Source organism: Lampetra fluviatilis, chromosome 53 (assembly GCF_964198595.1).
Source record: "Lampetra fluviatilis chromosome 53, kcLamFluv1.1, whole genome shotgun sequence".
Lineage (NCBI taxonomy): Eukaryota > Metazoa > Chordata > Hyperoartia > Petromyzontiformes > Petromyzontidae > Lampetra > Lampetra fluviatilis.
The window spans coordinates 2,620,314-2,636,081 of record NC_136327.1 but is presented as its reverse complement, the minus strand read 5'-3'; the positions used below and the strand labels follow the sequence as shown (position 1 = coordinate 2,636,081).

General features: G+C 47.6%; 1 protein-coding gene across 1 annotated transcript in view; it reads left to right on the top strand.

The window, feature by feature from the left end:
• Positions 1-14,853, top strand: part of LOC144949289 (xanthine dehydrogenase-like) — a 90,172-nt gene extending 75,319 nt beyond the window's left edge. The window contains exon 30 of the mRNA XM_078879230.1: positions 6,598-14,853. Within this exon, the coding sequence (XP_078735356.1) occupies positions 6,598-6,665 (68 nt within the window). The 3' untranslated portion in view covers positions 6,666-14,853. The remainder of the gene's footprint in view (positions 1-6,597) is intronic.
• Positions 14,854-15,768: the final 915 nt, after the last annotated feature.

Below are 15,768 nucleotides of genomic sequence, written 5' to 3'. Positions count from 1 at the left end.
AGTGGCTTATCATGTGGAAATTTACATTAGCAAAATAATCCCTATCGCACGTCGATTCTAAATGTGGTGGGAAAAACCGGAGGACCCGGAGGAAAATCCACTCGACCCCGGGGGAGAGAGAACGTGCACGCTCCGAATATACAGCAGGCGTCAAGGGGTTGGGATCGAACCCACGGCCTCCTGCACACCAGGCGCGGGAGATAACGTCTCGCCAGCAGCGGGCGAGACCTTATCTGTTAGTGTGTGGCTGGGTGCGGTGGTGCGTGGCGGCGTGCGGCTCGCCTCGGCACCACCCATTGTGGCAGCGCGGCTTCAGCAATGCACGGCAGTACATCGCAGCGTCGCGTGATGCATGGTACACGACGCACATCCCTTGAGGGGCGCGACAAGGCGTAGAAATGCGAAAATTATTTCACAATATATTTTTTTTACTCCCCCGCCGCCGCCGCCCACGTAGAAATGAATAAAATTGTGAAATGCTTTAGATTTATTGTCGCATTACAAGAACGGAAATTATTGTTCGCAAGTGCCACTTGCCAACATAGCCTAGGACACAACTCCGTTATGCAGAGTACACCTCTACGGAGTGGACACCCCTGGTAACACCGCAGCCTCACAACAAGAGGGCACTGGGTTTGATTCACAACTCGGGGGTGCCTTTCCGTATGTTCTCCCCCTGTTCTTCATGGGAATCCTCTGGGTTATCTGCTCTCCTCCTCTTGCGAAACTCAAAAAATTCGTACAATGTAACTGGTATTGGCTGAGAAATTACTCGCAAATTATTCAACTGGGATTATGCAGAGCAACAAAATTGCCCCTCCCAACTCCCACTGCAAAAGTAAAAAAAGTAAAACTTGGCAGGACCCTCCTGATAATGAGTCTTGAGACTCAGTGACGCTTTCTTGGATAAACAAGCATAAGGATAAAAAAAAGAATATGGGACACCAATATCCAGAATACAACGACAAAGATCCCCCCGTATAGCTTCAAGAGACTTTTAGGGCAAGTTCTGTTAGCGAGTTGCGCCTATGAAGCCCGGCACATCACACGATGGGGTGGGTGGCCAGCACTACGCTCGGCCGCCTTTGTCTCCCGAATGGCGATGTTTGTACACCGCACCAGGTGGTCATTTTATGCTGAGTCGACCTAGGGGAGGCCCAGGACCGGTTCAGATAATCGTCACCGGTGTTGGCCTTGAGCGGGAATCGAACTCGGGCCACCGGGTTCGTAGCGCAGCGCCCTAACCGCTACACTACCGCTGACATCTCAATGCAGACAATTTGTAGATGGGGCATGCCACTATACCGACAGGGCCCTATTGAGCGTACATCTGTCTACGTCATAACCTTCGTAGAGAAAACGCCTCTACATCTAAAGCAAAGCGTTAAGAAGAAGAACTATGCTATGCACTTCTAAATAATCTAGATTGAAACTCATTTATTGAGAACTACTTTTTGTGTTTAGTTTGTTGCGTGTGTTTTTTTTCGCACCGTACATAGCCAAGCGTGCTAATCGGAGTTGCAGGACAACAAACTAAACACAAAAATCAGTTCTAAAGAAGTGAGTTTGTCAATCTAGATGATGTAAAAGTGCATAGATCCAGTGGCTTCTTAATATCGGAAGGGAAGAGCGTTCCAGACGGCCACGGAAGCGCATCTAAAAGCGCCGCGCGACGCGGTGACTACCATCTTTGTTCGATGGCCAGCAGCCAAAAGCCGCCGCTGCTGCTGCTACGAGGATGAGCGGAGTTCGCGTGATGATGGTTCACGCCCCTTGACGAGATCGGCAAAGTATTGTGGTTCACCTCCGACCAAGCACGGTTGGCTACGTACGGTGCGAAAGAAGTTCAGCATACACATACATACGGCGCACCTCGTTACGAAACGCAGAAAGAGCGCAGCATCTATGCAGTAAAGACAGCCCACCCACCGCCCACCCACTGATCGATATATTACCCCGCCACTCCCTCCCCCATGCCTTGCGTTTTCCATAGAAAAGCGATTCTTCCTCGTCTGCAGACGACAATAATGGTAATGGTAGTAACAACACCAACAACAACAGACGCCGAGTTGGTGAATCATGCCACGCGACGTTCACCCGAGGGAGCCGGTCACGTGGTGCCCGTGCATTCATTCAGCGCCGTCTGGAAAAATAACACTGGTCAACACACTTTTTCTGGCATAAGGTATTCCAACGGTTTTAAGGTAATTTTGGGGTGCTGATTCCAAATCTGTCTATCACATCAGGTTTTTGAGATATCAAATATTGCATTTTCAATAAAAACTGCAGAAGAAAAATATTAAATAAATGTGGATATCTACATAAAATGATATTATAAACACACTATCCTAAAAACACAGCACCACATTTTAACACTAAAGCAGTCACTGACTCGCAACAACTTGCAATCATAAGTGACAGAGTTAATTTCGGGTAAACTCAATGAAAATGGGGTATGCCGATAGCATATAAATGAGATGTGATATAGCAAATCTGAGATCAGATTTGGAATCAGCACCCTGAAATGAGTCTAAAACAGCTGCAAAAGTCCAGGCCAGAAATTTTTTTTTTTGTTGACCAGTGTCATTGACCCCGATGTCTGGTGCGCAACGCGTTACTTCAACTCGTGCAAGATGCACCCGTGCCAGTGACTCACGTTCGCGACGTCGTTTTGCCTCGACGTTCATCGCCGCCACGTCATTCCACGATGCCAGGCACTTATTCTCCCGTGGAGTTGTGCTCACTTGGATTTGTGTGACTCGACACACGCGACCAAGTGCACACTTTATTTGCTTATTTTAATTCTCTCTCTCTCATCGACTTCACATTCCTTCATGCCCTTCCTCCGACTTGACTCTCAAAGTCACCTCACTCCTCCTCTCCCTCACATTTCCACCCACTCCCTCTCTCAGCCACCCTCCCCGCCCAATAAATGTGCGTGCGTTGGGAGGTCTCCCTTTCCTCTGTGCTGTTCGTAATGTCTACAAGGGCATTTTCTATGCTGTTTGTAGTATTATATATGATTCACTCCCTCCGTATCGGCACAAACTAAACACCTATCTATTCTGTCTTAGCAGTCATTGATTTCTGCTAAAGCTTCCATGATCCTGGCCTATGGAGCCACCTATATGCGAGTGTATAATGTAGCCTGCTGGTATATGGCAGAATTTGCAAATCCAAATCCTGGTAGTGGGTTGACTTTTTTCGTCACCCGACTCGGATCAGTAATTTAAGCACCACCACGTGGGGACTGAATATTTGTTTGCTGTCCCACGGAGAGACCACACGAATCCTCAGTTGCCACCACTGGTCCGAGATTAGTTTGTGGAACAAAAATCGAATGAGCTCAGTCAGTTGCCCAGCTATTTTACAAGCGACATCCGTGGCGTGTGAGCACAGAAGCAACACGATGGAAAAAAACCATCGATGTTGCAGATAATCGCCAGAGACGCGCACTGCTCCACGCTCGTGTGCATTTATTACCTTTTGACTAATTTTTTATATATTTTACCAGGTAAGGCTCACGGGCTACACAGCTCTCTTTCAGAAGCGACCTGTCCACAAATGATAGCTCAACAAAGTGGCTAATCGTGTCGAAATTGACAGCAGCCAAATACCCTAACCGCATGTTGAGTCGAACTGCGGAAGGGAAAACCGGAGCACCCGGAGACAAATCCACGCGGCCACGGCGGGAGAGAGAAATATGAAAATACAAATATACATCAGGCGTCAGGGTCGGGATTGAATCCACGACCTCCTGCATACCAGGCGAGGGAGATAACATCTCCTAGCCACCGTGGCGCCATAATATGGGGGGCACGAAGACTTGTTTTATTGGTCTTGTTGGTGGATCATGTATACATAGCAGCCCTTTGGTATACCCACCAGCTTGGCAACAAGGTGTCATTTCGGAGTGCAGTACAGCAAGTAGGAGTCCAACTTGCTCTACGTGGCTGATGATTGACATCATAAGTCGTCAATCATCAGCCATGATCTAGCCACTGCTAGATAGAGTGGCCATTGTTCCTTTCCAGCGACGTGCCCCGCCAATGCGGTCCGCTTTACTTCGTTTTTTTCACGACGCTCATTGCGACGTCACCCCCTCGCGTGCACGTTCCTCCGATTCACGCGTACGTCAAACATAGAAACAAAAACCCACTGCCAAAAACATCCCGAGCAAAAAAGAAGAACTGTCTGGATACTCGTAGATTTACTAATAGGGTTTTTCCCCATTTTTCTGGCAACAAAACTGACACCTTTTGCAAGGAATCATGTTTACATTAACCACAATACTTGCAGTCAAATGCAAACAAAAAACAATTCTCTGATAATTTATGCATTGTCTTTGAAACTGGTCCACACCAGAGACAGCTTTCTTTATAGCCTAGTCTCATATGGTGTTCGACCAGATGACGCCAAAAGGTGCAGACCTCAACTGAGCCACTGATGATATTTGCATGCGTGGCACACTGTGTGGCACAAAAGGTTGCTTTTCCATCGCCGTGCAAGTTTCCACCCCTGTGGCAGGTTTACATCGCGCGCTGTGTCCCGAGCGCAACAGAGTCTCGCCGACACAGCTAATGACCCCCCCCACCCCCGCCTGTACGTGACTGGGAACCGATAGCGCCCGCTAAGCCCCGTGATCTCTCGCACGGGTAAGCGATACGGGCGGGACTAATCCACCATTCTCTTGGTCTAAGCCCGTCATCTGTACCGCCTCTGTGCATGCATCCGAGAGGGGCATTGCATTGGGGAAAAGCAAATAACGTCTCGTGTTTTTGACGCCACTCGGACTTTCTTGGTCACAGAAATTAAAAGCTGGCTGAGGTTTGGGTGTCATTTAAAACCAACGCTGCGATCGTAGGGGAAGCGCAGGCTTTTTTTACGTTGCAAAAAATTTTTTTTTGCAAACGACTGCGGATTTGTGAAATGAAAGTCCAAAAGTAAAAGTGCCCTCATTCTCAAATGACCATGCAGTGGTTGCTAATCTCCGCTCGTACCTCTGACCCAGGAGTGGGCATTTTCCCTTCCCGTGGCAGGGGACCAGTCTCTCCACTGCTGGCTTAGTGCAAAGGGGTACACTGTTTCATGCACCTCAAAGGGATGGTGGGTTGCATTGACTCCCAACCAATTATCTGAACTCATGTGTGTATATTGAAAAAATACAAGCATGATTATCCTACTGGAGCAATGGGCACTGTTGAGCCAGTGGTGGAAATTCCATGTTCCTATGGTCAGACCAATATTCTCCCTAACACAACGGCTTTAATTCACACAAAGGGATGTTACTTATCTTACTCTGGAGGGATGGTTGTGCTGGCAGTGATGATGATGGTGAGACTGAGTGGGCTGTAGTTGGATGGTGATGCTGATGCTTCAACAATTACGGAATGAACGATGATCATAACGATGAGCCTAGCAGTGACATGAAATCATGGTTGGGAGCCCCTGCTTCTCTATCGCCAGAGCTATCAAGATTCTGCATTTATATGTGCAGTGTATGTGTGTGAGCCATGAATACAAAAAGTAATGTAGCCAGAATGAAGACGGATTGAATTAAGCCGCAAATTCCGATCACTTTGAAAAGATTAGAAAGCATAGATCACGTAGGAAATTTGAAATAAGAAAATTGAATTTTTGAATTGTCAGCTCTGCATTTGAGTCTTTGAAACCAGTATTAACCCTTTCATCTTACACAGCAGCGCCCTTTGAGCACTTCCTCCCAGATCTAACGTGTGCACATGTGTAGAGCTGTGGTTATGTACGGTGCAAAGTTAAATACGTATTCGAGGAATGATTCAATAATTATTTCAGTCGAGCAATGAAGACGGATTGAATTAAGCCGCAAATTCCGATCACTTTGAAAAGATTAGAAAGCATAGTTCACGTAAAAATTTTGAAATAAGAAAATTTAATTTTTGAATTGTCAGCTCTGCATTTCAGTCTTTGAAACCAGTATTAACCCTTTCATCTTACACAGCAGCGCCCTTTAAGCACTTCCTCCCTGATCTAACGTGTGCATATGTGTAGAGCTGTGGTTATGTACAGTGCAAAGTGAAATACATATTCTAGAAATTATTCCAGAATTATATCAGTCGAGCAATAATTGAGGGACACCATTGGAACCTCCTTTTGGCGTCATCTGGTCCAATACCATGTGAGACTAGGCTCTAAGATAAGCTGTCTCGGGTGTGGACCAATCAATTTCAATGACAGTGCATATCATTATCAGAGTTGTGTTTTTTGTTTGCATTCCGACCGCAGGTATTGTGGTCTATGCAAACGTGACTCCTTGTAAAAAAGGTGTCAGTTTTGTTGCCAGATAAAAGGGTAAAAAAACAATCATCAATTGAGGAACAACTTTGTCGTGGGCCAAAAGAGAAACTGAAACATATTCCACGGGAATGTGGAATTTCCACCCAGGCCCGATAACGGAGATGAGCATCGCCACACACACACACGCTCGATAACGAGGACATACTCTGGATTTCTTTGACCGCGTGACAGCCTGATGAGATCCACTGACTGTTGCGAGACCGGGAGACCCATGCGCTGTGTATGAGATTCATTAAACGGTGGATGATTTGTCTTTCGCAGATGGCCCAGCCACGGTTGACGAGGTGCAACAATGCTGTCTGGTGGATCCCAAACAGTTCACTCTGTGAGCGCCTCAATTCCTGACCCTCCACGTGGCTTTTTCAGCACTTCCTCTTCTGACCTCAGTGAACTCCACCACCAGGAATGAAACGCGCACTCAACGATCGGCATTTATCAACCTTGAACGACCGAACCCCAACACTCCACTACTCAACCTAAACACTCCACCACTCAACCCCAACACTCCACCACCCAACACTCCACTACACAACCCCGATACTCCACCACCCAACACTCCACCACTGAACCCAAACACTCCACCACTCAACCCCAACACTCCACCACCCAACACTCCACTTAACAACCCCGATACTCCACCACCCAACACTCCACCACTGAACCCAAACACTCCACCACTCAACTCCAACACTCCACCACTCAACCCCAACACTCCACCACTCAACCACAACACTCCACCACTCAACCCCAACACTCCACCACTCAACCACAACACTCGACCACTCAACCCCAATACACCACCACTCAACTCCAACACTCCACCACCCAACCCCAACACTCCACCACTCAACCACAACACTCATCCAGAACACTCCACCACTTAACCCCAACACTCCACCACTCAACCCCAACACTCCACTCAACCCCAATACTCCACCACCCAACCCCAACACTCCACCACTCAACCACAACACTCCACCACTCAACCCCAACACTCCACCACTCAACCCCAACACTCCACCACTCAACTCCAACACTCCACCACCCAACCCCAACACTCCACCACTCAACCACAACACCCAACCACAACACTCCACCACTTAACCCCAACACTCCACCACTCAACCCCAACACTCCACCACTCAACCCAAACACTCCACCACTCAACCCCAATACTCCACCACTCAACCTCAACACTCCACCACTCAACCCCAACACTCCACCACTCAACCCCAACACTCCACCACTCAACTCCAACACTCCAACACTCAACCACAACACTCCACCACTCAACCCCAACACTCCACCACCCAACCCCAACACTCCACCACTCAACCTCAACACTCCCCCACTCAACCTCAACACTCCACCACCCAACACTCCACCACTCAACCCCAACACTCCACCACTCAACCACAACACTCCACCACTCAACTCTAACACTCCACCACCCAACCCCAACACTCCACCACTCAACCACAACACCCAACCACAACACTCCACCACTCAACCCCAACACTCCACCACTCAACCCCAACACTCCACCAATTAACCCCAATACTCTACCACTCAACCCCAATACTCCACCACTCAACCCCAACACTCCACCACTCAACCCCAACACTCCACCACTCAACCCCAACACTCCACCACTCAACCCCAACACTCCACCACTCAACCCCAACACTCCACCACTCAACCCAAACACTCCACCACTCAACCCCAATACTCCACCACTCAACCTCAACACTCCACCACTCAACCACAACACTCCACCACTCAACCCCAACACTCCACCACTCAACTCCAACACTCCACCACTCAACCACAACACTCCACCACTCAACCACAACACTCCACCACCTAACCCCAACACTCCACCACTCAACCCCAACACTCCACCACCCAACCCCAACACTCAACCCCAAACACTCCACCACTCAACCCCAACACTCCACCACTCAACCCCAACACTCCACCACTCAACCCCAACACTCCACCACTCAACCCCAACACTCTACCACTCAACCCCAACACTCCACCACCCAACCCCAACACTCAACCCCAACACTCCACCACTCAACCACAACACTCCACCACTCAACCCCAACACTCCACCACTCAACCCCAACACTCCACCACTCAACCCCAACACTCCACCACTCAACCCCAACACTCCACCACCCAACCCCAACACTCAACCCCAAACACTCCACCACTCAACCCCAACACTCCACCACTCAACCCCAACACTCCACCACTCAACCCCAACACTCCACCACTCAACCCCAACACTCCACCACTCAACCCCAATACTCCACCACTCAACCCCAACACTCAACTTGAACAACACTTAACCAACCAGTCTCAACAAAACTTCAGCTAATATCTGCAACAACATGCCAAGGCAATATCCATCAGCAGAATAACAGCAATGTCCCTTGTTGGGTTCCAAACCGAGCCACGTGTTTATGGAAGTGCGTGGGCTTGTTTCTACAAGGGCATTCAGGTTTATGCCCTTACTTAATCACTTTACCCCCCCGAGCTAAGGGAACATGAAACCACTTAAGTTACTTATATTGCAAGTTCAGGAGGGTGGGTTTCAGGTCACAGCATGAGCGTACGAAGAAAGGCGTGGAGTTCCTACAGCGTGCAGCAGTGAGCATCGCAACGTTTAACAGCAATTCTCAGTGTTCTAAGCGTGCAACTAATTTGCATTTTCTTCACAATATGCATGCTCTCCGATTTAGCTGTCCATAAGGCGTATTGGGGTGGAGCGGTGGTTTTACGTCGTCCGAAATAGCCAAATGTTTCAACGTACACGCAAATTATTAAATTGAAATATACCCAACGATCATCGCCACTTAACTGTGGAAACACGGTAGAACCCTCCTGAAACAACGCGACAAGACTCGGTGAGGATTTCCTGGGCAGACAAGCCTAGTAACAATAGGGGGCCTGCGATGGTGGGATGTTAACTCCCTCGCCTCTTATGCAGGAGGTCATGGCTTCGATCCCAACCCTGATGCCTCTATAATTTGGAGTTGTGTGTTGTTTGCATTCCAACCGCAGGTATTGTGGTCAATGCAAACATGACTCCTTGTAAAAAAAGTGTCAGTTTTGTTGCCAGATAAAAGGGTAAAAAAACTATTATCATATTTTGCTACCGGCAAAGGAGGTTCCAATGGTGTAAATGCTTACCCCGAACTCTCATACTCTGATGGTGCATTGTCTTTGAGTTGTGCGCCTTTTGGCGTCATCTGGTCCAACACCATGTGAGACTAGGCTCTAAGAAAAGTTGTCTCGGGTGTGGACCAATCGATTTCAAGGACAGTGCATGCATTATCAGAGTTGTGTTTTTTGTTTGCATTCCGATTGCAGGTATTGTGGTCAGTTTTGTTGCCAGATAAAAGGGTAAAAAAACAATTATCAGGTGTTAAGATGTTAAAACACCATTACTGAAACCTTTTCCAAGGAATTATGTCTGCATTAACCACAAAACTGGTGGTGAGAATGCAAACAAAAAACATACTCCGATAATATATGCATTGTCTTTGAAACTGATTGGTCCACACCAGAGACAGATTTTTTTTGAGCCTAGTCTGAAAACGGTGTTAGACCAGACGACGCCACAAGGCGTACAGCTGTAACACTGTTTTGAGACTATTCTCATATTTGGGTACTGGCAAAGGAGGTCCCATGACGTGTGTAGAGCATTTGGCTGCTGCTATATATGTCCACGTGATAAGACACTTGATTGAGCTATAATTTGTGGCCAGGTCGCTTCTGAAAAAGGGCTACATAGCTCAGTGAGCCTTACCTGGTAAAATAAAAGAATAGTATAGTTTAATAATTCACTGTTAGTGAACATCAGTGGCAAGTGACATCACAATCGGTCTTCAATGCCCCCCCCTCCCCTCCTTCACCAGCGCGCACTTGACCAGTGCGGGCAAAGTAGATTTAAACAACCCCATTGACTTTCGATTTAAAGCTTTCGTGACTGCAGGGATTCATTTTCTTGGTTCGTTCGGTAAAGTGACGTAGAATGGAAATAATAAAATAATAAAAATAAACCAATAAAATAATTCTCACGACGTTTCGGCCACAACGCAATCAGCCGTCCTCAGGTGGAGAACAGGTCTGTCGAGAAGACAGAGTCTGAGGACGGCTGCTTGCGTTGTGGCCGAAACGTCGTGAGAATTATTTTATTACGTTTTATTATTTTATGATTTCCATTCTACGTGACTTTACCGAAAGAACCAAGAAGATGAACCCCATTGACCTTCACGAGACCTTCATCCAACCGTGCGCTGACAACGGGCGGCAGATAAAATTGCACGGGCACCACAATGTCAATTGAATGAAGCGTCTTGCTGTCGGCGCGTGCGATAAGAGGAATATCAATTATATCCACACCGCATTGTCCCCACCTGCCATGAGTCGATGCACCTCGTGGGAGGATGCAGCTTTCCTCATTGTGCTGCCGATGCAAATTTTAGTTTTGTCTTTCTTCCCGTCAGTCAGTATAATTAATGGACTAATTACCGGGTTAAGTTTGGTGGCATGTGCCTGTAATTGAGCTTACTTGACGGTATGGTGGGATGGTTGGGTGGAGGTTATGTGCGCGGGATGCACACCATACAGGCTAAAGAGTGGTCGGGGTTGGCCCATCGAATTTGTGTGAGTTGTATAGTTTTCTCCGCCTTGTGTGCGTGGCTTTTCTGTGGACCCTCTGGTGAACTGCCAAACACACAAATTTCGTACGAAATTGCATCGGTCAAACATTGCAAGAAGGGCATTCTTAAATTTACAGTTCTGTTACTCGGTAACGCTTTCCCGCATATATATAAAAATATAAACATGATGAATATTTAAATAGCGTTGACCGATACGCATTTTATGATGGCATGAAAGCAGTAAAAAAATATTCGTGTATTTTAAGCTACAAATGAGGGCATGGATCCCTATATCATGTACTCTGGTAACTGACTTTCTAGGAAATGTGGCCACGTGTTTTCAGGTTGGCGTTGATTGATATTAACAATTTAACTTGTAGTGAAAGGGAAGTGATCGTTGGTGTGCGGTGTTATTAATCCCGTCAAATGACAACGAGCGGCCTATGGATAGTTCACAACAATGGAATACCGTCCAGTCCTTCGTCTGTCCACTGCTGCATGAAGGCCTCCCCGTGTTGTGTAAGTGATGGGGGTTAATTGTCTGCACTGGTCAATGCAAGTTGGTGAAGGGTGGGCCCAGGACTGACGTTAACTGTGCGTGGCTGGGAGTTGAACTCGGGTCGTTGGCTTCACAGGGCAGAGTGCTAATTAGTTTGCCAGCACCTTCCCCCATGGACGTAATTTCATTTTAACATTTTCATTCATGATAGAACAAATGTCTGGACGTTAATGAACCTTATGGCGGGACCCCGGGGTGCCATAAGCCACCGGCTCTCGCATAAACTGCGTTGCGACGTCATCCTATGTCTGTTGAAGGCGAACGATACGGCAATCTATTCCTCTTGACGGGCTCTACACGATGCGCTAATCAAAGTTTAAAAGTCTGGTTTATGACTACGGCATTCGTCCTCGCTGCGCTTGAACGACACGACAACAGAATGATCCGCGCCAGGTGGATCACGGCGTTTATGTGCGCAGTGGGACGGAGTCGCCAAAAATAAATAAATTTATTACGATTTTGACTTCAGTTTATTCTGGACCCGGGGTCCCGCCATAAGGTTAATTTGAAGGATATGGTTCACTGCAGGGCATTACATTTCAATTCATTTGGCTTACTCCTTGGATAAGACTCAACAATGGAAGGGCCTCGAAGTTGAAATCTTATTTCAGGGTCGACTCAGCACATCATCCGTCCAGAGTGCATAAAATAAGTACTACAGAGAGACTCTCTCCTGCCATGAGAGAGGAATTCCCACGACAGAGATGCGCAAGGTCACATGCTTGTTTGAGCAGGTGGACACGGACTTTTTAGCATTTTCATTGTATTAGTTGTATTAGTATTGGAAAATATAACAATTAGAATTAGAGTAAAATCGTGGGAGAAAATAGACACAAATGAACCTATGTAAGTTTACATTTAAGTGGCATGTAGCGATTGCTTTTGGGTCAGTAGCTTGTGCGTGTACTGGAGTGATTGGCAGATAAACTGTGTGCAAAGTTTGGCTCTGAAAAGTACAGAGATTGCTCAAGTCATACATTTGAACAGCGCAATAGAAATTGCGTCACGCTTTAATATCCTAGATCCAAAAAAGAAATCCAGTCTGAAAATTTGATTTAAAGTTAATGACACCTTCGCAAAAAAAAAGTCTTCCAGTGTGAAGAGTTGGGCAGGAATGAAATCTAACATATACTTTCATGATGTTTTTATTTGAAGCAACATGGAACCCCCCCCCCCCCCCCCAGAGAATTTTCTGGGGTGGTGCTGAAAAAGTTTTCTCGACTCACGACCACAAGGTTACGAGTTAGACTCTCAGTCAGAGGTCAATTCAGCCGGTCATCCCTCCAGAGGTTAATATAATAGGTGCCATTTCGCGAGAGGTTACCAGTCGCTGTCCAGTAGAGACTGGTGGCATTTTTGTCACTCGACTGGGGTCCCATCAGTAAAAGCGCGCACGTTGATATATTTCGTTTGTACAAAGACAAACTCCAATGTTATCCCCCACCGTGCTGTCGACGTCGTGAGATGAAGCGTCCGTTCGAATCTCGCGCAGACCAGTGCAGCTCTTCGTGCCGGAGAACGGCACGCGGCAGCGGGTATCACAGTGCCACCTCTGAGATCCATTCACGTGACCTCTGGTTCACACCAACGAGGGCAGAACTTTCCCGCGTGCGCTGTGCACATGAGAGTTAATGTTCGTCGCATGACATTGAGAGAGATAATTTGAAATCTCGAGACCAGGGATTTAGCCGAATTAAGTGCAGAACTAAATGAAAAGTAATGGGATTTTGTAGTCATTGGTGACGAGGCTGGGGGCCATCAATTCACTACACTGAAGTAACCCGTGAAACAGAGGTCGCAAATGGGTTTTGATTCCTTACCCGTACCCGTACCCGGCCGCACCAGAGTACCCGTACCTGTACCCGGCCGTACCCTACCCGTACCCGGCCGGGTATCGGGTAGGCTACGGGTAGGCTACGGGTATCGGGTACCTGATTGCGACCTCTAGGATGAAGCCATGTTGCAGGTGCGGGTGGGTTGATTTTAGGAACTTGAATTGTGAGAAGAGACAAGACGTTGGGAAATCAGTGACAAATGGTGACTCACCAGTGACTCACGGTCTACCCGTACCCGGCCGCACCAGGGTCGCAAACGGGTACCCGTACCCGGCCGGGTACGGGTATCGGGTAGGGTACGGGTACCCGGTTACGACCTCTGCCGTGAAATAGTGGGGCCTACTCAGCCCTCTGACCTACGGGTCACCTGGGCCACCTCAAGTGAAGTGTGTGTTTTAAGGTTGTTGGGAGTTCGATTTTTTTTTTACATGTTAATCGCTTGGTGATTGGGCTGCCAATTACGTGCATCAATTGTAGGATTTCTGGAGCAGCCACGAATAGGCGGGGTGATGGTTATTGTTTTCGGTGCCACACGTTTGGCAAGGCGATCCATCAACTAACCCCAAAACGTGCCCTTATGTTTGTTGATTTTTATTGTGGCTTTTAACAGATGATTCATACATATTCACTGCCTTCACTGCGGTCAATTTAGACAACGTACACAAATGTATGCCTGTAATCTTGATTTGAAGCTTTCGTGACTGCAGGAATCCATACTCTGTGGTTCTTTCGGTAAAGTCACTTAGGTATACAATAAAATAAATCACGACGTTTCGGGCGCAACACAAGCGTCCATCATCAGGTGGGAAAGCATGTTCTGCATCGTCTGTTGACCATGCTTTCCAACCTCATTTATTTATTTACCGAAAGAACCAAAGAGTACGTATGACTGTAGTTTGGCCAGACATTTTGTTGTTGTTTGGAAATGTACACGCCACAGCCCCCATCGTCAGTCCACTGCTAGTTGAAGGTCTCACCATCCACCTTCCCCTCGGGGTTTGCTCAGCCTGTAATGCGTGGCTGGTGTGATAGGGTGACCACCTCCACTGGGCACAACGTTTTCTCTTTGCTGCTCCAGGCCGAATGAAGGTCAAAAAGTCCGCTGGCGTGGTGTCTCCACCATCTGGCCCGAGGTCTTCCCCCTTGCTCGCTCCCCTCTGGGTTGCCACTCCAAAGGCCCTCTCGGTGATCTGGCCTCCTCCACGCTGCACCGCGTGCCCCACACGTCGCGACCTCCCTCTTCCTCCTGGGTGTGCCGTGTGGCAAGGGCCCATTGCCCAAAGCGTTGAGGTGCCTTCATCCAGCAGTGGATCGACAAAGAACGACTGCAATATACAGCCCGTGCCTCAGGTCGTTGCCTTCTTTTTTTCTTGTTTTCAATACTGTACTGTACCGTGTTGCCCATGGAAAAGAATAAACATGTAGCTGTCAAGTTAAGCGGTGTGTGTACGGGAGCTCCAGGGAGCAGCGTTATTCATTCCTGGTAAAGATGTCTCGGGGCGCCGCGGTGGCTAGGAGATGTAAACTCCCTCGCGTGGTATGCAGGAGGTCGTGGGTTCGATCCCGACCCTGACGCCTGCTGTACATTTGGAGTCTGTGTGTCTCTCTCATCATCACGGTGGCTAGGAGATGTTAACTACCTCGCCTGGTACGCAGGAGGTCGTGGGTTCGATCCCGACCCGGACGCCTGCTGCTGTATATTTGGAGTCGGCGTGTCTCTCTTCCTCTGGTCGCGTAGATTTTTCTTGGGGTTTTCCCTCCACATTCATAAACATGCGTTTAGAGTTATTTGGCCGCAATACATTTCAACTAAGTTGAGCTATCGTTTGTGACCAGGTCGCTTCTAAATAAGAGCCATACAGTAGCTCCGTGGGTGGGCCTTACCTGGTAAAATAAAACATAAACAGTTTAGTGTTAGTCTTGGAAAAGGTGGAAGTGCCTACACTTTGCCCCACCACACTCGGTTATACTCTTAGTTCTTTCGGTAAAGTCACGTAGGTAAAAAAATGAAATTAAAATTAATAAAAATAAAACAATAAAATCACGACGTTTCGGAGCCAACATAAATGTCTCCGTCATCAGGTGGGACCGTCACAGCCGGATCTGCTGCACCACTTGATGCAGCAAATCTGGCTGTGAAGGTCCCACCTGATGACGGAGACTTGTGTTGCCTCCGAAACGTCGTGATTTTATTGTTTTATTTTGTATTAATTTTAATTTCATTTTTTTACCTACGTGACTTTACCGAAATAATTAAGAGTATGAATCCTTGCAGTCACGAAAGCTTCAAATCTAGAATTACACACTCGGTTAACCCATTTGCTTATCCTGGGTGGGCATAGGTTGGCGGTGGGCAGAGCCC